Raw genomic sequence first — 24,217 nt, forward strand, 5'->3', positions numbered from 1 at the left:
TGAGCTTCCTCCGAAGGGTGGCTGGCCTCTTCCTTAGAGATAGGGTGAGAAGTTCGGCCATCCGGGAGGGGCTCAGAGTAGAGCAGCTGCTGCTCCACATCGAAAGGAGCCAGCTGAGGTGGTTCGGGCATCTGACAAGGATGCCCCCTGGGCGCCTCCTGGGTGAGGTGTTCCAGGCATGTCCCACCGGGAGGAGGCCCCGGGGCAGACCCAGGACACGTTGGAGAGATTATATCTCTCGGCTGGCCTGGGAACGCCTTGGTATTCCCCCGGATAAGCTGGAGGAGGTGGCTGGGGAGAGGGAGGTCTGGGCCTCTTTGCTTAGGCTGCTGCCCCCGCGACCCGGCCCTGGATAAAGCGGATGAAGATGGATGGATGGATGGATGGATTAATAAAATGATTAAAAAGCAGAGCTCAGAGTGGTAGAATGGTCAAACACGGACGGGTGGTTCAACTGCATTTGGTGACGTGACTAAAGCAAATCTTTCAAATAATCCCACCATCAACGGGATGTTGTCTCCTTTACTACGGTTACTTTACTTGGTCACCGTGTGAATTTCTTTGAAATGAACCAAATTCTTTTATTTGTTGGTTGTTGCATATTTAACCTCTACAGTCAGGAAAGGAGGAGATGAGGCCTCAACAATGTTGGGTTGTAGCTGTGGTTCAGGTTAGAGTGAGTGTCCATGGAATAAATGTAAGTCAGTGAACTGGAAACATGAGTGTGTTCAAACTTTGTTTTCCTTTTTATAATGAGTCTAATCAAAGGTGGACAGAAGTATCTCCACTTTGACTTTTCTGTGTCACCATCAGAGCTTCTGCACAGTGTGGAGAAAGATCCAGAAGCAGAGCTGGACTGCAGACAGCCAGTCAGAGCAGCTGTGTACAAAGTAAGACTGAACATCTGTCTGCTGATGGACTCATTTCTGAAAACTGGACTTCTTGTGTTGTTCAGACATTGAAGAGTTTTCTTTCTCTTTAGTCTCATTGTTTTTCTTTCTTTCAGCAGATGTTGGTCTGCAGGAGGTTTTAGATGAACATAAGATCAGTCTGAGGAGGAGATGTGAACGTGTGACTGAAGGAAGTGATGAAACAGGAAGTAGAACCCTCCTCAACAGGATCTACACTGAGCTCTACATCACAGAGGGACAGAGTGAAGAGGTTCATACCCAACATGAGGTGAGGCAGCTGGAGACAGCTTCCAAGATGGACGCCCTCCATGACGCTCCAATCAGGTGCCAGGACATCTTTAAAGCCTTACCTGACCAACAGAGACCTATCAGAGTGGTTCTGACCAACGGCGTGGCTGGTGTTGGAAAAACCTTCTCAGTGCAGAAGTTCACTCTGGACTGGGCAGAGGGCTTGGAGAACCAACATGTCAGTGTGGTGGTTCTGCTTTCATTCAGGGAGCTGAACCTGATCAGAGATGAGCAGTACAGTCTTCTGGAGCTGCTCCATGTTTTCCATCCAACATTACAGAAGGTCACAGCAGAGAAGCTGGCTGTCTCTCAGCTTTTGTTCATCTTTGACGGCCTGGATGAAAGCAGACTTTCATTGGATTTCACCAACAGGAAGCTGCTGTCTGATGTCACACAGAAGTCATCAGTCAGCCAGCTGCTGACAAACCTCATCCAGGGGAATCTGCTTCCCTCGGCTCTCGTCTGGATAACTTCCCGACCCGCAGCAGCCAATCAGATCCCTCCTACATGTGTTGACAGGCTAACAGAAGTACGAGGCTTCACTGACGCCCAGAAGGAGGAGTACTTCAGGAGGAGATTCAGTGATGAAGAGCTGTCCAGCAGAATCATCTCCCACATGAAGACATCCAGGAGCCTCCACATCATGTGTAGTATCCCAGTCTTCTGCTGGATCACTGCTACAGTTCTGGAGCACATGTTGACTACAGAGCAGAGAGGAGAGCTGCCCAAGACCCTGACTGACATGTACTCACACTTCCTGCTGGTTCAGACAAAGAGGAAGAAGAACAAGTACCATGAGGGACATGAGACGAGTCCACAGGAGCTGATGGAGGCTGACAGGGAAGTTCTTCTGAAGCTGGGGAGGCTGGCGTTTGAACACCTGGAGAAAGGAAACATCATGTTCTACCAAGAAGACCTGGAGCAGTGTGGTCTGGATGTGACAGAGGCCTCGGTGTACTCAGGAGTTTGTACAGAGATCTTCAAAAGAGAGTGTGTGATCTTCCAGAAACCAGTCTACTGCTTTGTTCATCTGAGCATTCAGGAGTTTCTGGCTGCTGTCTACATGTTCCACTGTCACACCAACAGGAAGACAGAGGTGCAGAGGGACTTTTTGGGAAAAGAATACAACGAGTCCTCTCTGGATGATTTCCTTAAACGAGTCATGGAGAAATCCCTCCAGAGTGAAAATGGCCACCTGGACCTGTTTGTTCGCTTCCTTCATGGCCTCTGTCTGGAGTCCAACCAGAGACTCTTAGGAGGTCTGCTGGGCCAGACAGAGAACAGTCCAGGAACCATCCAGAGAGTCATCAACAACCTGAAGAAGATGAACAGTTATGGAATCTCTCCTGACAGAACCATCAACATCTTCCACTGTCTGATGGAGATGAACGACCTCTCATTATTTCCGGAGATCCAAGAGTTCCTGAAGTCAGAGAACAGATCAGAGAAGGAACTCTCTGAGATCCAGTGCTCAGCTCTGGCCTTCATGCTGCAGATGTCAGAGGAGGTTCTGGATGAGTTGGACCTGCAGAAGTACAAAACATCAGTGTCGGGACGACAGAGACTGATTCCAGCTGTGAGGAACTGCAGAAAGGCTGGGTGAGTCCAGATGTGATCATTAACATCATTGATCAGTGTAGGTTAGTAGTTTAATTTTGAAAATAAAATCAGATTGTAACCACAAAGTGTTTGTGTCCGTACGCTGCAACCTTCCACACCATTCCTTTATTGTACAGACTCAGCAGCAGCTCCATGGATCCCAAATCCAAGAGTGGAGAACAGATTTGAAGTGTGTCACATCCATGCAGTCACAGCTGTTTCCACCATGTTTCCACTGATATTAATCCTGTTCAATGACACGTTTCATATCAGTGAATATGTTCTTTAGGACGTCCACTGACATGTTTAAGTGTCCTGCTGGAAATCACTCAAATCATCCATGAAATCCATGAAAAATCCTTTTAGTGTTTCTAACTTCAGCCTCTGTCCTCTCTCTCTCTCCATCCTCCTCACTGCTTCTTTCACTGATAATCACACAAACATCGTATTCAGCTACAAAATAACACAATAATATCATCTGATGATCATTATTATAAGAGCAGGATCCATATTTGATATCAGAGTAACACACTGCTTGGTTATGTGCAGTCATCATCAGTGACTGTGGGTCAAACAGAAGCTCTCTGATTGGTTGCTGACCTTGGTCACCTGTCCACTCTCACCTGTTTGTGTTTGCTCTCTCTTTGATGTCTCCATCCTCTCTCTCCTTTCTCTCCCTCTTTGTCTTTGTACCGTCACTCAGGTCCAATGGAAACAGTGACATTTACAAACCAATCAAAGACAAACTGATCCATGTCAGCTTATAACAATATTCAAAGTGAATACAGGCTGCTGCTGGACACAGACAGGTAACATCATTGTGACTTGCTGTCACCTGGATCTGGACTCATAAACACTGAAGCCCTGAACAGGAATACAAATCATTTTCTGCCAACTAGCGACACAGCAGCAGATAATGGCTCAGAAAGCTCAAATGAGCCAATCATTTCTGTGTTTAGTTCCCCTGAAATCAGATCTGATATCAGCAGCTCTGAGTTCATTCATCATTATTGTCCAGTGATGAGATTTCTGCTCCGTTTGGTAACAGTCAGCAGGTTTTTCCTGCGTGTGGACGTGAACAGTCGTACCTGACAGCAGGTAGCAAACAGAGATCATCTTTCCAGCTGGAACTCTTCACTGAGCTGAACTCATTCAAAATGTTCTGGAGTCAAAATAGGAAACAGTCCAAATGTGTGTCTTCACTCTGACTCTGGATCAGATCTCAGTGACAGACTGTGGACATTATGGAAGCCTAAATGTGACACCATCTTCCTCCTTCATCTGCAGATTAAAGCCAAACAAAGATGCTCATTAAAAGTCTGCAGGTCTGAGAGAGACTCAATCGTTGTGTCATGTCAAACACAGTAAGAGGAGCTGAAGCACAGATGTGAAGAGCAGATTCATCAGATTATGACCTCACTCTGTTTTGTCTTCATATACATTCAGTCTGTGTTTATAATGCAGATTTTCTGCTTTTATAATAACACATTTTATATTTTCTATCATCACAGACTGACTCAGTGTCGACTCTCAGAGTCTCACTTTGAAGTTGTGGCCTCAGCTCTGAAGTCCAACCCCTCCCATCTGACACAGCTGGACATGAGTGACAACTACAACCTCCAGGATTCAGCAGTGAAGCTTCTGTGTGCTGGACTGGAGAGTCCAAACTGTCGACTGCAGACTCTGAGGTGAGTTCACTGACTGCGGCTGTTGTTGTTTTTCTATATTTCAGGTCTTTGATTGATGTTTGAAACTTTCTTTAGTTCCTAAATGTTCAGGATGTGTCTGAAGACAAATGTGAAGAAGTTTGAGTGCTTTCAGAAATGTTGTCTTTCCAAACGACTGAACAACAGTTTTTCCTTTTGGCTCCAAACAGAAGTGACAGACTTGAGCAGGGTTCATTTAAAGGCTGACAGAAGTGGAGTGGTGACGGGGAGATGTTTGACAGGACAGCGTTTCAGCCTCCACAGGTTCATGTTGTGCTCCATCAGTCAGTGAAGATGAAGTCGGTGCTGATGAGGCTGTAGAGTGTGTGAGGGATGTGAATGAGGATGATGAAGATCTGATGATAGCAGATAAAAACAGGCTGCAGAGACTTTGAGCCATACAGGGCACACAGTGTGTGTACAGAACAGCTGAAATCATTATGGAGGCCTCACTGCAATATGGAAGCATCACAGTACAGCTTCAGTGAAGCATTAAAGTCTCTGATATGAGATGAGAAATGAAGCAGCCAGAGCTTTTTCATGAGTGGAAATCCACTGTGACTGTGAGCTGCTGCTACAGCCTCCAGATTAGCCAGCAGCTCATCCTGCTCAACATTTTCTCACCAACTTTAATGGAAGTGTGATGTTTTCAGCTGGAGTGATGGTCGGGGTGGCCTCCCTCTCCTCTTCTTCTCCTCTTCCTCTTTCATTTGTAAAGCCACTTCTGCTGCTTTCATTCATTTGGAAGTCCTGTAGCTGAGTTTGGGAGAGACTAACAGCCTCGGCAGCAGAGGGGAGAAAGGCTGTAACACCACCACTTTACTCTGTTCTACCTGTCACATCATTTTATCAGGAAACAAATATGCTCATGTTTTTACTATGTTTGTCTTGAAGATGTAAGAAGATCACATGGTGCTTTTTATTGTGTTGGTTTGTTTGCTGTCTCTTGGATGGAGCCCAGCTGTGCGTGGCCCCTGGGCCTGTGGTCAGAGTGTGTGCTGGATAATCCGGCCCAGGATGAGGCCAAACTGACATGGGATGAAATGTCTGTCACATAATTGAGCTTAGTGTAGTTTCACTTCTGCACAATTTAAAAACAACCAAAACTTTGTTCTGTCTTTTCTGTGTTATACTGTAGACTTTCTTTGATACTGTGTCCAAAAGGAGCAGCTTTTACTTTGAAGGGGAAGCGTCTCTGTTTCCTCTTCAGGTTGGATGATGGAAGCAAATTAGTGTGTGATGTTCTTTCAGTGTTGCACTTTGTAGACGCTCCCTGAGCACTGGTCTCACAGCCAGCTGCACATAGAGACCAGTGTTGTTAGTCCAGGTCAGAAGATGACTTGTTGGAATGAAAATGAGCTTGTAGTTTGTCTGCTTTAATAATGTGACTGGAAAAAGGTGTTGGACTTCAAATATGTCCATTTCTTTCACACTTCACCTTTAAAAGTGAAGCCTTGTGGTTCCTGGAAGGAAAAACACGACTTTTTCAAGTCTTTGTCCTGTTTTTATGATAAATGTACAACTTTAATGTGAAACATTCAGAGTTTTTTCTCTTGTTGTGTTTGTTTGAAGCTGCTTCCTGTTGGCTTCAGCTGTTTGGAGTTTCCATTTTCTAAACTTCTACATTCTGAACCTTCTTCAGCTCTGAACAGATGATGAAACACTGAATGATTTCAAGCTCACACTTTGTCTAATAAACTTACATCTTTCATTCTTTATACAGATTGAGGGACTGTGGTTTGTCAGAGATCAGCTGTGATTATCTGGCAGCAGCACTGAAGTCCAACCCCTCCCATCTGAGAGAGCTTGACTTGACCTACAGCGACAACCTGCAGGATTCAGGAGTGAAGCATCTGTGTGGTTTTCTGGAGAGTCCAGGATGTGGACTTGAAACTCTGAGGTCAGTCAGCATGTTTTAGTTGTGCTGAGATGAATATGATGTGAAAGTTGTGCTGACACTAAACTGCAGACATCAGGCTGATATTATACTGATCCACACTGAGGATCTTCATGGTAAAGTCTGTTTTCTTCTTCTCTGGTTTAGTCCATTGATTGCAGCAGAACAATATTCACATTTCAAACAGTGAGACTCAACGTATGGCCCGCGGCCCACACGCGGCCTGCCCACCTTCCCTGATTCAGAGAGAGGGGACCCTGATTAACTGTGTAGTGTTCTTCCTCACAGTTCTAAGTATCAGACACAACAATGAATAATCCACAGCTGACTGTCTTTAGCAGGTCAAAGGTCACGGCACACAGCAGACAGTGGGAAATATTATAACTCTGATCATTTATCAGCACATATCCATATGTATAAAAACAAAGCTGACACTGTGAGACTTGATCAGAGGTGTGATCATCACAGCAGAGGCCTTTGTGTCAAAGTCACTGAGGATCAAACAGAAACACATGAAGCAGATTTTCCTGTTCTGGCTTTTTATAGCAGATAACCTTCAAAATATTCTGCAGTCCATCAAAAACTGAAGCAAACCATGAATCAACATGTGAACATGACCTGATGCTGCTGAATTGAAGCAAAGTTACAGAGGTTTGATTACAGACACAGCTGAGAGTTTGTAATCTGTCATCATTTTAAAAGGTTTAAATTTCTTCAGTATTGAACAGCAGAAATTAGGCTTTGTTTTGGGAGGCCGACAGCAGTGAACACAACAGCAGACTGGTGCGTAATAAGCAGTGAATAATGCAGGAAACAGATTTTTGAAGGTAAACTGTTCTTGAAGTACACTGAGAGAGAGAGAGCTGTGTATATATGTATATCGCCCCAAAGATGATTAGGTTTCAAAAATACCTCAAAGCTTTGACATTAAGAAATGGTAAACATGCACAGTTTGGTGAAGCATTTTTATTCCTGTAAAGGAATCACAAAGTTTCACTATGGATTTGTAAATTGAATCATCACCAAGTCTGAGTTGAAAGTGAAATGCTGGTAGGTGCTTGTATATGCATTTTTTAGTCTACATGTAAATGTTCTCACCATGCATGGCATGGCAAGCTTAGTTGTCCAGGGCTTATTTGTCAGTTAAGTACTACACATGTGTGTGTTTGCAGACTGAAACCAAATGAGAATTAGACTTGACAATGTTATCTTCTAGCCGTCCATTCAAGACAAGCGTCAACCACACTTTCTACCTATTTTTTCCCCCTTTTTAAAAAAAAAAACTTTTACTGTCCACTCATATGACTAAATTACAGTTTTAATGCTGCCTCGTCAATAAACTAGCTTTAGGATCCAGTCTGGCAATTGTCTTATTTATAACAGGTGAGAGAAAATATTTAATTGTCAGGGTAAACAGTAGGAACAGCAAACTAACATCTGCCTTTCCCAGCATCACGTCTTATTGGGGTTAAGCCCTGAAAGTTTTCCCACAAAGTCCCAAATCTTTGACAAAGTACAAATACGTCTTTGCTTACTTTATTAGAGTTACTTGATTATTGAATACAGTTGTTGTTGTTGTTGTTGTTGTTGATCCTACATATATTTTTAAAGTATGTGTACTTTTTGCTCCTTACATTGTCAAAAATGCTCTCTACTGGGCGAAGCAGTCCATGTGGAGTTTCCCAGACCTCGTCCTCGGCCACTGACTCTAGGTCTTCTGAGGGGACACGGAGGCCAGCTGAGGATTTCCTCGCAGCAGGACATGTCAGAGCTGCTTCCACCCAGAAGCATCCGAGTGTGATGTCTGAAACTCTCTCTATAGTTTCCTGACACGTTGGTGGAGAGCTCTGTCATTTGACAGGGGGAGGAATAGAGCCACGGCTCCTTATTATTAGTAACCAGTGTGACCGAATGTTGTATTCATTGTAACCAGTGACATCTGCGCTCAACTTATGCCATCTCTGGTTAGCATTACGCATCATGGTGCAAAAATGTGCTTCAGTGGGAATGTGTTTAGAATTTTGGAAAAAGAATAAATGAGATTTGCAAATTGCGTGTGTGGAACCTGTTTAAGGTTTTGCCAAGGGAGTGATTGAGTAAATGAATGTCTCCAGGCCACTGAGCATTTGGTTCAGAGAATACGAATTAGAGTTTCAGCATTTCAGAAAATCTCTAAAAGTTCTGCACATGGCCATTTATAGCGAGACACATAAATATAAATTCTGCCAGAGCACAAAGAGAACTCTAGCACTGTTATATCTACACAACCCACCTTTACTGTCAAAGTGCCCTTAGGCAGGGCATCTCAGAGGGGAAAAACACTTCACAGAGATTGGTTATTACAGACGGAGAGCGAGCAGCAGAAGACAGGAAAACAGTAAGACAGGAAATCTAGCACTTTAAAAGACACTGATGTTGATTCAGTGCCTATCAGTGCAACCAGCAGTTCCACTCGGGGCCATAACAAGTGCAGGAAGCCTGTTTGGAGTGATGTGCATTTGCTCCTCCTGAGTGTCACAATCAAGCAAAAGAGAAAAGCATATGATGTTTTGTGCGGGAAGGAATACAACTCCCACGTGTGAGAAGCACCTCTTCCTCTCCGTCTGCATTGTACTGGCTTCAGCTCCTGCTGTCTTCACCGTCTCCCTCCCTTCATCCCCTTAAGCTCTCTATCGGTTCGCTTCATGACTAATGCTGCACTCTCATTACCCAGAGTCCTGCTGTCGACTCGCCCGCGTCTTCATCCTCTCCCTCGCTCATTGCTAGCGTTCTCAGTTATTGCTTTTGCTGTTTTGTATTTCCATTCTTTCTTCAGCTGTCACTCTCTCAGAGACTGACACTCACACACAGACTGAGATGCTGAGAGCAGCATCACTTTTTTTTTTCCAGAAAAGACAAACCCAGTGTTTGAAAACAAAAAAATGGAGCCTGGAATGAAAGTAGGTCTCATTATGATGTATTCTTCCGCTTTGAGAGGACAGTCATGAGCAGTTGTGAAATATTGAGATGGATATGCAGCCTTCTGAAGCACATTGATACCATTAACTCAGATTTATGTAGCCCACTAAAAGCTCTTAAATTTGACTACTGACAGAATGTATTGTTCAGTCAAACAGCTGAACAATGTCGCTCTTAGATTCTCTTAGAGACCGCCGTAAATGGAACAGACGCAGTGTTCAGGAGACTTAATTAAAACAAAGACAAACTGAATTGTTTTAAGGAAACGATCGGGGTTGGAATTAAACCCTGTGTGTTTGTATTTGGTCCTTTTGACGTGATCCTAACCTCAAGCACAAAAAACTATTTTTTTAAAAGTTTTGATGCAAGTTAAGATTATTAGAATTAGAGATTGAAACTTTGAAATGTAAACTGACATCATAATCACAGGCTGAACAAATGGTGTCTCTTGGAAGTAGCTGTGAAGTATTTGGTATTCTTGGAAAGTCATTGAAGAAAACAAAGATGAACAAAGCTGTCAACATCTCTGCGGGTGTGACAGCGATGCCACTGGACAAGCTTTCTGTTATTTTCACAGCCTGACTTTATGAGGACATGATCTGATTGTACATGTTGACACTTGAGCCCATACAATATGGAAAACGAGAGGAAATCATAGGGTGCATAAATAAATGGTTTCCCCGAGTGGGTTTGTAGTGCCCAATAATTTGAATCAGTGTTGATGTGTTGTTGTTGTTTTTCATTTTGCATATATTTTGCATTTTAAATACAGTACTCAGCAAAGCACAATTATGTCAGTAAAACAAAAAAGTCATAATTGTGTGTGTAGTCATAATTAAACCTGTTAGAAATGATCATAGACAGAAGTAGCTTAAAGCAAAGCTATAACTACATAAGCAAACACAGTGACACAATCATTGCACATTCAAAATCATAGATACAGCCAGTTTCAGTACAAAAGTTAGCACAGGGTCAACATTGCAATGAAATGCATTTGACAGCAGCAGACAGTCACTCAGCAGTACAGTGTAGTACAGTAGTTTCATTGAACCACCAAATAAACAGCTCTTTCTGGTCAAACACATGAAGCACTTTTGCTACAATTTTGTTTGTATTTAACAAAATAGAAACGCAGACGTAACATTAGTTTTTGACTGCAAGTGAAAATAGTTTTCTTTCCAAATAAATCTGTCGCTGAACTAACACAGCCCTCAACACGTTTGCACTCTCGTTACCTCGGTCAGGTCGGCAGCTCTGAACCGCGGTAAGTAAACTCTGGCTAATACGTGGGGTCCGTGTGGGGCTCGTAGCCGCGAACTAGCTTCACTGTCTGGGTCAACTTTGCTAGCGAGAGACAGAGCGAGGCGTTGAAAGGCTGCTCCAGCAGAACTTTATTGTTTCGGAGGAAAACAGGAACACAGTGTACAGTCGAGTCTTAACAGCTTACTTACAGCTGGGCTCGTCAGGCTCTCTGTTTGGCTGCAGTGGTTATTATTATATTTACATGCTTCCAGCTCCCGTTTCTGCTCGGTGACAGCTCGTACTTTTCGACTTTCCTTTTTCTCCCTCCCTCACACTCACACAGCGGGAGGGGCGGTCCCACACGTTCTCCCTGCTGCATGGACTACACCACCCATGAGGCCACAGTCTTAAAAGGCCATGCCTGTAACACTCTGCCGTCGTATTAAATCATTTTTCGTATAATAATTAAAAAAAAAAAATTTCTTCACATCAATATGCGGGCCGCAAGTAGAAGTGACGTTGGCCGCAAATGGCCCACGGGCCACGAGTTTGAGACCCCGGATCTACACAATAATGCACTTTTGTCAGAACCACTTAGTTACACAAGGTGTCTTTTGAATCAAGATCAGGCTCTTCCTGCTTTGCTGAGGTTGGAATATGTTCACTCTGGGTTTGTGTGAGGATACTGGCTGTGCAGATGCTCGCTAAGAGGCAGAGTTGGCAATAGTACAGTCATTCTGTACTTAAGTACAAATACAAATACTACTGTTGAAAAATACTCAAGTAAACAGTTGAAGTACTGTTTCAACCTCTTTACTCGAGTAAAAGTAGAAAGTACCAGCTCTGAAATGCACTGAAGCTAAGAACGTAAAAGGAGCTCTTTGGAGGAGCCGTGTGCTGTATTAACACAAGGATACAATAATATTAGTAGATGGGAACACAAACTTTACTCTAACTTTTTTTCTAATTATAAGAATAAGAAGGAAAAATAAAACATACATTTCTATTTTCTGTTGTCTACGTTGTACAGCTTGACTTTGCCTCTAAACAAGAATATTTGTGCAGTCGAGGGTTAAAGTGGGGTTCAGCAGGTGGGGGGACCCTAAAATTGGTCGTAGTGGAAAAGAATCACAACTCACAATAATTTCTATTGAGAGCTCCAGTAGATTTTCTTAGTGTGCCAGCTGTGATCAGCTGACCTGCTGCTCTCTGTGGATGTACACCTGAATTCAACCAGATGTGAGCAGATGTTTCATTTCCATGGTTCAGTAAACACATTAGACACTTTAAAGTTGGTATGAAGGGAAAATTCAGTCAATGAATCTCAGCATCATCAGCAAAAATCATATGAATCCCTCCTACTCTTGATGTAAGCTGACTGTGAGCATGAAACCACGGCCACTGTGCACCAGTCACAGACTGGTCTTTACTCTTTCCATCACAGTGCAGCAAACTAACCTGTTTATCCTGCACTAAACTGCAGAGGAGTTCAATGCAAGCCTTAAATAACAATTAGTCTACCTCAGTTTGATTTGCACACACTGTGACATGCACAGAACCAATATCTGATTTTAAAACATGAGGACTTGCATGCAAGTTCTACATTTCCAGTTCATCAAACACCACTGAGCAGTCTTTACCTTCTTCCTCTCTTCTTCCTCTCCTATCTTTCTTATCTTTCTCCATCTCAGAGTGAAGTTAGCTCTCTTTCTTTTCTCTCGCTGTGAACTACAGCAGCTGGACCTTTAGCTAGCAACACACAGTTTGTGTGTTTGCTGATGTTTGTTGAGCTGACATTTGAAATGATCTGCCACTTTACGTGGGCTCCTCTGCAGTAGGGCTAACTAGACCCTGAAATAACGCAACTTACCCTGCACACCTGCAGTCGTTCTGGTGTTTGTTTGTTTTTATAAATCCCTGCTGTTTTGATTTTCACATTTACCATCACCCTGACAAGTTTTGGCTCCACAACTAATTTTTGTTTGCGAATACAGAATTAGGAATTTGGCCAGCATGCCTGTTTTTTCCTGATCATAATAATAATTCAATATTGACAGACCACTTTTTAAAACACAATAAACAAAGAGACTGTAAATGGAAAACAATTACTGTATAGCAATAAATAAGTAAAACCACAAACCTACATAACAACAGGAAGCATTTGAGAAAGCAAACAAAAACTTTTTTTTTTGCTGACACTCACAATATGGCTGCGCAGTACATTTAGATTTTCCAACCAGCCACTGTTAGTCTAACAACAGTGGATCCACGTGATGTAAGACACACCACAGCATCTAAATGGATAAACAGCTGTTACCATATCCTCCTGAGACCCAGCCTGTTCATGTATGTCCTCTGTAGTGGACACACATCCCCAAAAAGTCAGACTGAAAGATTTTTCCCCTTTCGTGGAGGATAAGTTAATAAATGACCAGATACACAAACTAGTAAAAGCTGGTCAACCTTCCTGCTTGTTATTTTATTTCTGGGAAATGGAAACTTTCACACCTAGTTCAGCTATGGTATAAGTCTCATGTCCTGGGTCACTTCCTTTACAAGATCTTAGGAAACCTGACTTCTGAGCCTGCACTTCCAGGCCGTGGCCACTGAGAGTCAAACTCACTCGAGATTTGTAGTAGACACACCTGTGGTGTCAAGATGAAAATTCTACATCACCTTGTTCATAACTTATCACATACGCAAGATCTTCAGAAAACTTGACCTCTGACCTTGTATCAATTTAAGTACCTGCCTTCGCGAGTTGTCACATTCACAAAATTTTCAGAAAACCTGATCTCTGACTTTGACCTTGAGGCCGAGCTCACTGAAATCCAACCCCGTCCTAGATTTTAAGTTGAAGAACCCATAAAATGAATTTGAAATTCCCACATCACGTTGATCTAGCCTCCCTGACAGTGGGACGACAACACCCCACCGGCTGAGTGGGTAAAAAGGCGCCACCTACTCAGCAATTGTGATTACCAAGATTATTATTTCTGAAACGACGTTTAAAGAAAGCAGACGTCTAAATGAAGTCATGCAAAAATAATGTATGATGGAAGCCAATGCAAAAGACTCACAGATGACAAATGACAACTGCTCAACCTTATTGGTCGAAAGTTCAAGAAAAAATATTACTAAAAATACAAAAATATTTATTAAATTTCTGAGCAGGTGAGCAGTAACCAATCCCAAAGTCCCACACTTTAATGCAAATGGATGTAAAGTGCCGACCATGGCAACAAATGCCCTTCACAGGTTAACTGAGTGACAAACCGCTACACTGAAATCATCCGAAAAATAATAATTCTCCCCCGACGAGAACAGCCAGCAGTAACGTGTTTACCTAGAAAAACACCATTTACTAAATGAGCAGGAGACAGCGTTACAGTGTTTGTTATGTCAGATATGATCTTCATGGCCTGACTGCGACTGAATAAATTATATTACAGTTATCATCTTTGCCACTGTGTAGCTAACTCGTGGTTTATTACTATGCATGTGACAATTCTGCAAAATATATCGTTCGGTTCAACAGCTCCATCATGCCTGTAAAATGTGAGAAGATGGAAGCACAACACAGAATAATCAATACATGTTTCTGTTATGATACATTTCAGATTTAGCAGCTTCACGCGTGTTTCTTCTCTGCGATTGGGGTCATTTACATGTAGCATTTCTTTAGAAAATAGTCACATTTTTCAACATCTTCTGGCATCTCCACTCTGATGACATATGGTTTGACATACGTGTACATGATTTGAAAATAAAACCTATTAAACATCAGTGTGCTAACAGTGCTGGACCAGCCGCTGCTGGACCAGCCGCTGCTGGACCAGCCGCTGCTGGACCAGCAGCGGCTGCATGTTAGGCATGTGAGTCTACTCTTGGTCTTTTATTGAATTTCTAAAGATTGTCTTGACTTTCAAACATTCAGATCTGTCTTTCATTTTCTTCTTGAAACCTCATGAACGGTGACCTAAAAACTCTGGAACATGGTTTGAAACACTGAAATTGTTTCAGCTGAAACTGGCAAAGTCATACGTGCGTGTGTGTGTGTCACAGGTGATATGGTGTCACTAGTCCGGTCATCATGTTTAGGCTCATTCACGCCAAAATGATTTAGGCTAAATCTTTAAAACAGTGTCATTGCACACACTTTTCAATCACACAAATGCAGGATTAACTATTTGCAGTATCTTATCTGATTTATTATGAGAATGTCATGCCTGATCATTTGTACCCACACCATCAAAAATGGGGGCAAAAGGGAGGAGATCGCGTTTAATCGATTATAACACGAGGTCAGAAATATAAGTGCTGACATGAGTAGTGTCCACAGAAACCTCTGAGTCTCAGCTAAAAGCTCATGTAAACCATTTCTACAAACACCAAACAAAGCAAAGACACCAAACAGTTAAAAGAGCAGTTACGTCACCATGAATCTGTGGACAGGTAATATCCATATTTTGATTTATGATGTTCTGGAGTTAAATGGGAACCAAAGCATATTTTCAAAGGTGTTATATGCTATAAAATACTTTGAAAAATTAGGTGAGGGAAATGAAAAAGACATTTTTCTATGTTTGAGTCACAGTAACTTTGACATAGTAACATCTGCAGTAATATTTACAGCTCTGATGACATCTCACCAGCGTTAGCTTTATTTTGACACCAAGACTGTTTACACAGAGTTTGTAATTGCAGAGAAATACATTTATTTTGGTCATTTCATTTTGGAGCAGGAAGCTCACCCTTCTTGTTATACCCTTTAGATGAATACAGAGTTTTTTAATTAAATACATATTCTTTAAATAATGTTCCCTTTTATAAAAAGTAGGATCATTAAAAAAACAAAACATTTATTATAGCTCTGTCACGCAGAAAAAAGCTGTCTTTTTTCTGTGGTCTGTTATATAACATTAGGGGTGTTCGTGGCAATTAACTTTTTAATCGACTAAGCAGGTCAAGTAAGAAACACTTAAATATTAAGTTAAATTTGAAAACTGTTTAAAAAAAAATATATATCCCCATTCCACATTCCAGAATGTCATGTGACAACCTGATTGGCTTAGGAGTGATGATGTCACAAGGAAGTTTTTCCTTAAATAGGGGTGACAAACAGCAATTTTTAGTTCGTTACTTCGCAGCCTTCGTGTTCGCAGCTTTCAAACGTTCACTACAGAAACATTCGGAAACCTCTCAGAGTCATCGGATACAAACGCCAGCATGTATCCAAGATTACGGCAACCGAGACAAAACGATTACGCCGCCTCTCCTTCCTTGCGTGGCTGGCCAACTTCTCCAAATGGCCTCTTATCCACCCAAAGGGCATTACAGGAGAGTAGGAGTGAAAACAACCATCTCCAGAACAAAATTCAACAACTTGAAAAAGAAAAAGTTCACCTGGAGAAGAAGTGCTTACAAATGGAAGCACAAAACAAACACCTGGAAGAAACACTACAGCGCCAGCCCGACATCAACATTATTAATGAGGGCTGGGGGATCAAGTTTGCTCAAGCCAGAGAGCAGATTGTATTCCTCATCAAAGAAAACAAGCAAAAGAGCGCTGAAGTGAAAGAAATGTCCGAGCAGCTTCAAGGCAGGAAAGCCACGATTGATAAGCTAGAGTGGGATCTCCAATACATGGACCAACAGAATCACCTGCTCCAAAGAAAGCTTGATGAAGCTGAAGAAAAAAATAAAGACCTTCTTCAAGAGAAGGAGCAACAGCAAGAAAGACTGTCAGAAGAAAAGTGCACTATCAAGGACTTTGAGAGTAAAAATCAAAAGTTGCAAGGATTCTGTAATGAACTGAAGGTCAAAACAAGTGAGCTGCAGGGAGAAAAGGAAACTCTGGAAAAACGATGCTCACAGATGCAGAAAAGGATCGATCAAATGGCCAAAAACAACTCAGAGCTCATTAAGGGGATATTGTTGGAATTCAACAACTTGAAGCGGGAAAACACAGAAATGCAGGCGCAAAAGCAAAAGCAAGACAAAATGCATGAAGACCTGCAGTGTACGCTCCGCGACACCCAGAAAAGAAATGAGCAGCTAGAAGGCCTGCACAAAGAAGATCAAGTGAGAAATGCAGACCTGCAGAAGGCAAAGCTGACACAGGAGGCAACATCCAAAGAGCTCAAAGAACAGCTTGAAGAAACACGAGCAACATTAGAACAGGTGGAACAAACATGCAAGAAACTTGAGGAGCAAAACACCGAAACCATCCATGAGTTGAGAACCCTCATCCTGGAGAAAAAGGGGCTCGTGGAAAAGTCCATGAAAAAGAAGAAAAGATTCTTCAGCTTTTTCCGGAAGAGGGACAATACTGCTTCTTCAACTGATGTAGCCTCGTCTTGCTCCACCTCTGTTCACCCCCCCAACCAGTCCCGGCAGTTGACTGCCCCCTCCTGAGCCTGGTTCTGCCGGAGGTTTCTGCCCGTTTAAAGGCAGTTTTTCCTCCCCACTGTCGCCTAGTGCTTGCTCAGAGGGGATTGTTGGGTTTTCTCTCCTCTGCCTTGTTTCTTTATTTACTTGTTAACTTTTTGCTCTTACTTCATTTAACCTTGTTTCTTTATTTGCTTGTTAACTTTTTGAACTTACCTCATTTAACCTTGTTTCGTTATTTACTTGTTAACTTTTTGTTCTTACCTCATTTAACCTTGTTTCGTTATTTACTTGTTAACTTTTTGTTCTTACCTCATTTAACCTTGTTTCTTTATTTGCTTGTTAACTTTTTGTTCTTACCTCATTTAACCTTGTTTCTTTATTTGCTTGTTAACTTTTTGCTCTTACTTCATTTAACCTTGTTTCTTTATTTACTTGTTAACTTTTTGCTCTTACTTCATTTAACCTTGTTTCTTTATTTGCTTGTTAACTTTTTGTTCTTACCTCATTTAACCTTGTTTCTTTATTTACTTGCTTGTTTAACTTTTTTTTCAACTTATCTAACAAAATAAAACAGTTGAATTTATCCTTTGAGTATTGTTCATCTAATCTTTACAGAGTTTTTCCAAAACACTTTCAAACATTCAGATCTGTCTTTCATTTTCTTCTTGAAACCTCATGAACGGTGAACTAAAAACTCTGGAACATGGTTTGAAACACTGAAATTGTTTCAGCTGAAACTGGCAAAGTCATACGTGCGTGTGTGTGTGTCACAGGTGATATGGTGTCACTAGTCCGGTCATCATGTTTAGGCTCATTCACGCCAAAATGTTTTAGGCTAAATCTTTAAAACAGTGTCATTGCACACACTTTTCAATCACACAAATGCAGGATTAACTATTTGCAGTATCTTATCTGATTTATTATGAGAATGTCATGCCTGATCATTTGTACCCACACCATCAAAAATGGGGGCAAAAGGGAGGAGATCGCGTTTAATCGATTATAACACGAGGTCAGAAATATAAGTGCTGACATGAGTAGTGTTAGATTTGTATTGTTGATTGTCATTTATGCTTAGAAATATTTACTTATATATGCTTAGAGTTTTGTAATTAGTTGTAGATTGGTAGAGGTTTTGATCCTTGATAGTCTGCAAACTTTGTGTGTATTAGACAGCACTTTGGGAGCATGAGAGGTCATACCGTGTCTTATTATTTTATGGTAGGATTAACGTAGTTGCATCTGTTCTAGTCTAAGTGCTCTTTGTTTAGATGAACTGCAGGACTTCCTCACCGTGTTATCTAGGATGAACCATCTAGGGTGAGGGGGAGGCTACCCTCTTCCTGACCAAGGATGTTTGACCCTTTGATCAGCAGTCCACACACACACACACACACACACACACACACACACACACACACACACACACACACACACACACACACAGGCAAGGTACTCTTTGTTTGTATGTAGACGTCGTATGTTAATGAACCTATGCATATTCATGTAACCTCAATAAAAGGGCAGTGTTACAGGAGGACGGACGAGACCAACTGGAGTCAAGCGGTTGTCCGGTTCTCTCCCGTGCACGAGTAACATGAAGAACTTTGCCTATTTGTGTCTTGCTTAGCAGTGTAATTATATTGTCTTAACGTTCCAGCGAATAGGTTTATGCTACAAACCTAACATTAATTGGTCCTTCGAGAGCCGGAGCCCTGGAATCGCATTCACCGAGGGGAGGAGAGGCACGCTGAAAGCCTGACGTCAGCCAGGAAGTTCCTGTGGATTCGCGGTCTGTCTTTTCTCCTCGATGAATGACGGTCGGCGGGATTCGGGCTGATATTACACGATAAGCAACACCGAGTAAGTTTAGAGTCCAACTCTATAACTGTACGTCTTCGCCGCTCAGTGGGGCGTTGTCCGTGGCCGCTCAGTGGGGCTAAAATTCGCCGTCTAAGTGGGGCGATGTACAAGGCCGCTCAGTGGGGTTTTTTGTACAGAAGCATTAAGTCGCAGAGTTGCGCAGTTCGAACTTTTTTTGGTTCGCCGTCTTAGTGGGGCGAAATACAGACCGCTGTGTGGGGTACTGTAGTGAGTTCTCCACCGCTCAGTGGGGTGTTGAGAAGTTCCGCGGGGTCCAGATTGTGCTGGACAGTAGGCCTATTTTGTGTTGTTGTCATTGTCGTCGTCGTTGTTGTTGTTGTTGTGTGTGCGGAGCAGAACATGTGGTCTGTGACACCGACTGTTGTTGTTATCACGGGTTTCTAAGCAACCAAGAGTGAGTCGGAGGGAGACAGACGTTTGTGCTGGACTTTGCTCCTGGCAGCACAAAGTATTTATGTAAAAAAAAGAGAGAGCGACGGCTCCACAGCTGCGCGGGTTCACGCGAGCGAGGTCACGCGGACCTGAGCCGTGCGGTTAATCGCAGGCTTATAAATGGAAGAGATTCAAATGTTAGAAGTTTTCAGAAAACACACCAGCCTTGGAGAGCTGTGGAGAAGGCCAGCCCACATCAGCAGCACTTAAGATATGCTCTGGTGAATGGCTTTCCCCCCACCCCTTGCTGACACAATGTTTATTCTTTAGCTTGCCCTGATCGACAGCAGCCTGTGTGCCAGACCATAGATTTAATTGAGGTGGATAGTTGTTAAAAGTAATCTACATTAAGCTTGTGGTTGCTTAAATTCAGTACAATGACATGTGAGGTGAAGTGATATAGATAAATATTTAAACTAATGAAGTGCATAGAGGCACTTGACCTGTGTGGAAGACTGTCGTCTTATTATGAGCCATTGTTGAGATATAGAGCACATCTGTGAAAACAACTAATATGCTCAACCCTGTATGAAACATCTAAAAATACATGATGGAGAAGCTGTGTTGAATATGTAAGTGTAAGACTTTGCCACTGTGGGCAGAGCATGCAACTACTGTGTGATGTCGCGTTGCAGTTTTGTTTTTGTTTTTTGAGCTGATGAGCAAGCTACACATTATCAGATCAAGAGCTGTCTGAGAACTACTCAAAGAGAGGGAAACAGAGAGTGTGCAGCGTTTCCATGAGCAGTTTTTCTGCACCTTGACTCGTGTGTGTGTGTGTAGCATCAGCATCATGTTTTTGTTTATTTGTTTTGTTGGATTAAAAATAATTAAATAAACTGGTGATCATGCTTATGGATCACCATGGCACATATCTCCAGCCATATGGTTTATTTATGCAGATGAAAAAGTGAGTGTGAATGTGTCTGACATCACAGTGTTTTTGTGCACTGTGCAAAAGTAATTGCCTCTGATTGTGAGTGAGAGCAGTGATTTTGCAGACCACCAGCTATTGTGAAGAAAAAAAAAAAAGAGTGAAAAAGAGACAAATTACATTGTAGACGAAGAGAAATAATCATAGGAAAAAGGTTTTGTGTTGATCAGCCGAAAAACAACTACAATGTCATTTTCTGCTTTTAAGAAAGGATTGTTCACACAAACACAGACAGAGAGAGAGAGAGAGAGATGTGTGTTGATTAAACAGTGATGATGATAATGAACATGTTTTAGTTTGTCACTTTCAGGTGAAAAGCAGACTTGAATCAATTTTCCACATGCAGCAGTCGGAAGAAAGTTATAGTTTAACATCATTGGAAACATGCAGGCCAAGTTTCTGGCTGACTTATTTACAGTGCCATGTGTTTCTCAACCTCACAAGCGAGCTCACTCCTCCCTGAAGATAAGGAATGCAGCTCCAAAGCAATAACATGATAAAGAGACAGCAGCAAGTCCTGAGCACAAAAAGTCCCAGCAAAGCAGCAGCAATGTGGATAAACAGCAGCAGAAGAAGAAAGCAAACCCATCTTCCTGTCTGATTGGTTGAATTTCACGGAGGGGCGAGCAAGATGGCAGCGTGAAGAGGAGTTTTTGTTTGAGTTCTCAGCACGAGACACTTATTTGACGTCTTTCTGGCCTTCGGGACTTTTTTGGAGATCAGCGCGCTAAACTTGCTGGATCTGAGGCCAGGGTCTGCGGCGGCAGCATGTTGAAATGCTCAAAAAGGACTGAGTGACTCGGGCAAGCCACATGCGGCTAGCGACATGAAAGAAATGGACCCTTCATGATGCGTTCAACGTGCCAGCGCTGTGGTGGGAAAGGCTCCATCATAAACACGCCCTGCGCCCTGCGCCGAGGTTCAGGCCAAGAAGAAGAAGACGATGACTTCCAAGCCCAAGAAGGTCGGCCTCAGCGTGGGCGAGCTGATTGTGAAAGCCGTGGCCGCTTCCAAGGAGCGCAACGGCCTGTCTGTGGCCGCTCTCAAGAAGGCTCTGGCTGCCGGAGGCTACGATGTGGACAAGAACAAGGCCCGTGTCAAGACCGCCATCAAGAGCCTGGTGGCGAAGGGCACCAGGACCTCCGGATCCTTCAAGATGAACAAGGCTACTGAGAGCAAAGCCAAGAAGCCCGCCGCGGCCAAAGCCAAGAAACCGGCAGCAGCTGCTAAGAAGTCGCCCAAGAAGGCAGCAGCAGCACTTCAGCTACTAGACAGGACAAAGCTGAAGGAGAACTGCCGGGACTGTTGAAGAGGGAGAGGACAAAAGAGTGAGAGGACAACAGAGTGAGAAGACTAGGTGAGAACACATAGGAATTATTTAATGTGGGAAATCAAAATTTGGGTTAGCAAACCTGGGGAAAAGAAAACTGACTGCTTAAGTTGGAAAATTGAGACGGAGTCTGAAACATTGCGAAAATAGAAACATATACAAAATCACACACACACAAGCAGAACATGCATTAACCCTACTGACAATTCCAAACACAAAATGACTCATGAAGACTCATAGCACATTAGTTAAGAAATGATTAAATAATAGCAGAGAAATGTGTAGGAAAGGCAGCTTTAAGAACATGCTCTGCTGGATATGCAGCTCCACAGACATGCATTAGACCTGCCTAATAACACAAACACATGTAATGAAAATTAGCTTGTTATCTTTCATCAGTGTTACAATAGTGTCAATTTAGCAGACACTTGTTATCAAATGCTGAATTTATCCTAAAGAAAAAAATTGACTCTACAAGTTGCAGGACAACAATTTAACTTTTGTGGAAAAAAAAAAAAAAATCCTGGTTTGATAAATCAGTGATCAGACAATAAATTTAGTGTTAAAATGGTAAATTGGGAGAAGCTTCCTGCTTGATTGAGGCAGCATAAGTAATTTACTGTATGAGGGAAATTGTCTTTTGTGATACTATTTTGAACATGCTTTTCTGTCGTCCTGTCAACTTAGTGGGTTAATAGCTGATATGCAAATTAGTTGATCGGTTTTAGATTAATGAAAGGTGATTGAATTCTAGCACGAGTGAATGAGATGTGTTGGAGTTTGTTGTGTGTTGAGTAGAGACTCTAAAACACTGAGTTTCCTGCTTTGATGTGCGAGTGAATCCTGTATTTAGATACACAACTCTGAATACGTCAGAACAGACTGTTTTGTGAAGTGCATGACAGCATGTCACATGTTTTATGATGAAGGGAAAAAGGAAAAATTGAATAAAATAGATCTGTGGCTTAAATGAGTGAAGAGCACAGACCGGGTGATTAAACTCATAGCTAATATGACATTAGGGTTATGTTGTGTGTTGTGCAGCTGATGGTTGATTTGGAGTGAATCTAGCTGATGATTTTTCTTTTGTTGTGAAGTTGAGCCTGCCGATTAGTATGATGGTATGATAAACCATGCTAATGGTATGATTTACCCTCCTGAGATGAGGAGCTTGTGTCATGACTTAACAAGGCCTTTTTATTTTGATACTTTCACAGTGCACTGAAAGTTTTGTTTGATAATCTCTGTTCTTTAAGCAGATCTGCATGTCGGGAATTAAAAGCGCTACACGTCGTCGAGAAAATTGTGCCAAGTGAGTTCTCCACATTTAAATGGACTCTGGAGAAAGCCACTTATTTGGGACAATTATTAAATGACAGTCCCAGTCCAAAAGGTTTCAGCGATGTAATCCAAACTAAAGTTCTTCTTTTTCTTTTTGAAATGACGTCATTTTGCTGAGAGTGGAAACTAAATGCGACGATAGGTTCCACTATCAGCAAAGAAAGAAAGAATGAATGCATGAATGAGTGAGTGAAAGGAAAACAAACTGGCTGACTGGTAAAAGCTGACAAAAGCTGACAAGACTTTACTGATGTAACACGACTGTGTGAAGTTGACCCCCGCCTGGCAGGGGTGCAGATGAGTCTGTGTGTGCTTCCCTTTACAGAAGCAGAAAGATGACAGCAACACTCGAGGTTGCGTGATGATTTAACATTTTAAATGCCATTTTCTGTGTCTGTGAATTTACTATGTGTGTGTCATTCACTAGCTTGAGTTGCTCACAGAGATAACTGTGACAAAGTATGCATACGCCTGCGCAAGCGCTAATATTTGCATTTTCTTTTCTTACAGCATGCCAGTTCTTCATGTGAATTGATGATGCGATTTATACCAGGACAACTGGTTGATGTTTTTTCCTACTACAGGATTTCTGGGTTTATGTGTGAGGAAAACTGTGTTTACAGGTTATGAGTGGTGATGCTGTTGCATTGTGTTGATGGGAAAATGTGAAGGTTACTTTGATAATGTGAATAACATGTGTGAAATTTCCTGTGTTGAGAACTGGTGTTACTTCTTTCCACAGCTAGGGTTGACTTTATGGTGTTTTTATGGCACCTCTGGAACCTGTTGACCTGTGTCTGACCTCTGTCTGACTACAGTCAATGTGTATTGCTAATGTTTGTTTCTTTGAGAATGCTGTGGTAGATTCAGCTGAAGCGGACAAGTGACATGGGTAAAACAAATAAGAGATTACGGTATTTATGGAATAGTTTATTATGGGCTCATTTGCTGGCCACTTTTGAACCCATAATAATAATATATGAGTGGAGTGACTTTGCTTAAGAGCAGTCACCGATTACATTAATGTTGCCTGAGTACATGGGATGATCCATGTCTGAGGCGACTTATGAAAATAATTGTAGTTTACTGATTTGAGAAAACCTGCACATGACACTTGTCTTGCTGATGTTGAATGCTTCTTGTCCTTATGATACAATTGTTTACAGGTATGGAGTTTGATTTTACTTCCAGATTTTGTTTTCCAGGCCATGATGGTGTGTATGCAGGCTCCTGGGAGAGCCAGGTGTTAAGCAAACTTAATATGCAAAGCACACTAACATTTTCATTGCAGGATTATAGGTC

General features: G+C 42.2%; 1 protein-coding gene and 1 pseudogene across 1 annotated transcript; both read left to right on the forward strand.

Annotated features, from left to right (window-relative positions):
* The first annotated feature begins 990 nt into the window (after positions 1–990).
* Positions 991–6,423, forward strand: LOC146581119 (protein NLRC3-like). Its single transcript, XM_085267511.1, has 3 exons — positions 991–2,798; positions 4,310–4,486; positions 6,228–6,423. The coding sequence occupies exons 1-3, from the start codon at positions 1,207–1,209 to the stop codon at positions 6,421–6,423; spliced, it is 1,965 nt and encodes a 654-aa protein (XP_085123637.1). The 5' UTR covers positions 991–1,206.
* A 14,175-nt stretch (positions 6,424–20,598) lies between these two features.
* LOC146581120 (histone H1-like) lies at positions 20,599–21,769 on the forward strand (annotated as a pseudogene).
* The last annotated feature ends 2,448 nt before the right edge of the window (positions 21,770–24,217 follow it).

Source organism: Mchenga conophoros, linkage group LG3 (genome assembly GCF_057382185.1).
Source record: "Mchenga conophoros isolate Kocher_MC1m ecotype Shallow Benthic linkage group LG3, M_conophoros_male_GT1.1, whole genome shotgun sequence".
In the NCBI taxonomy this organism is placed as follows: Eukaryota; Metazoa; Chordata; class Actinopteri; order Cichliformes; family Cichlidae; genus Mchenga; species Mchenga conophoros.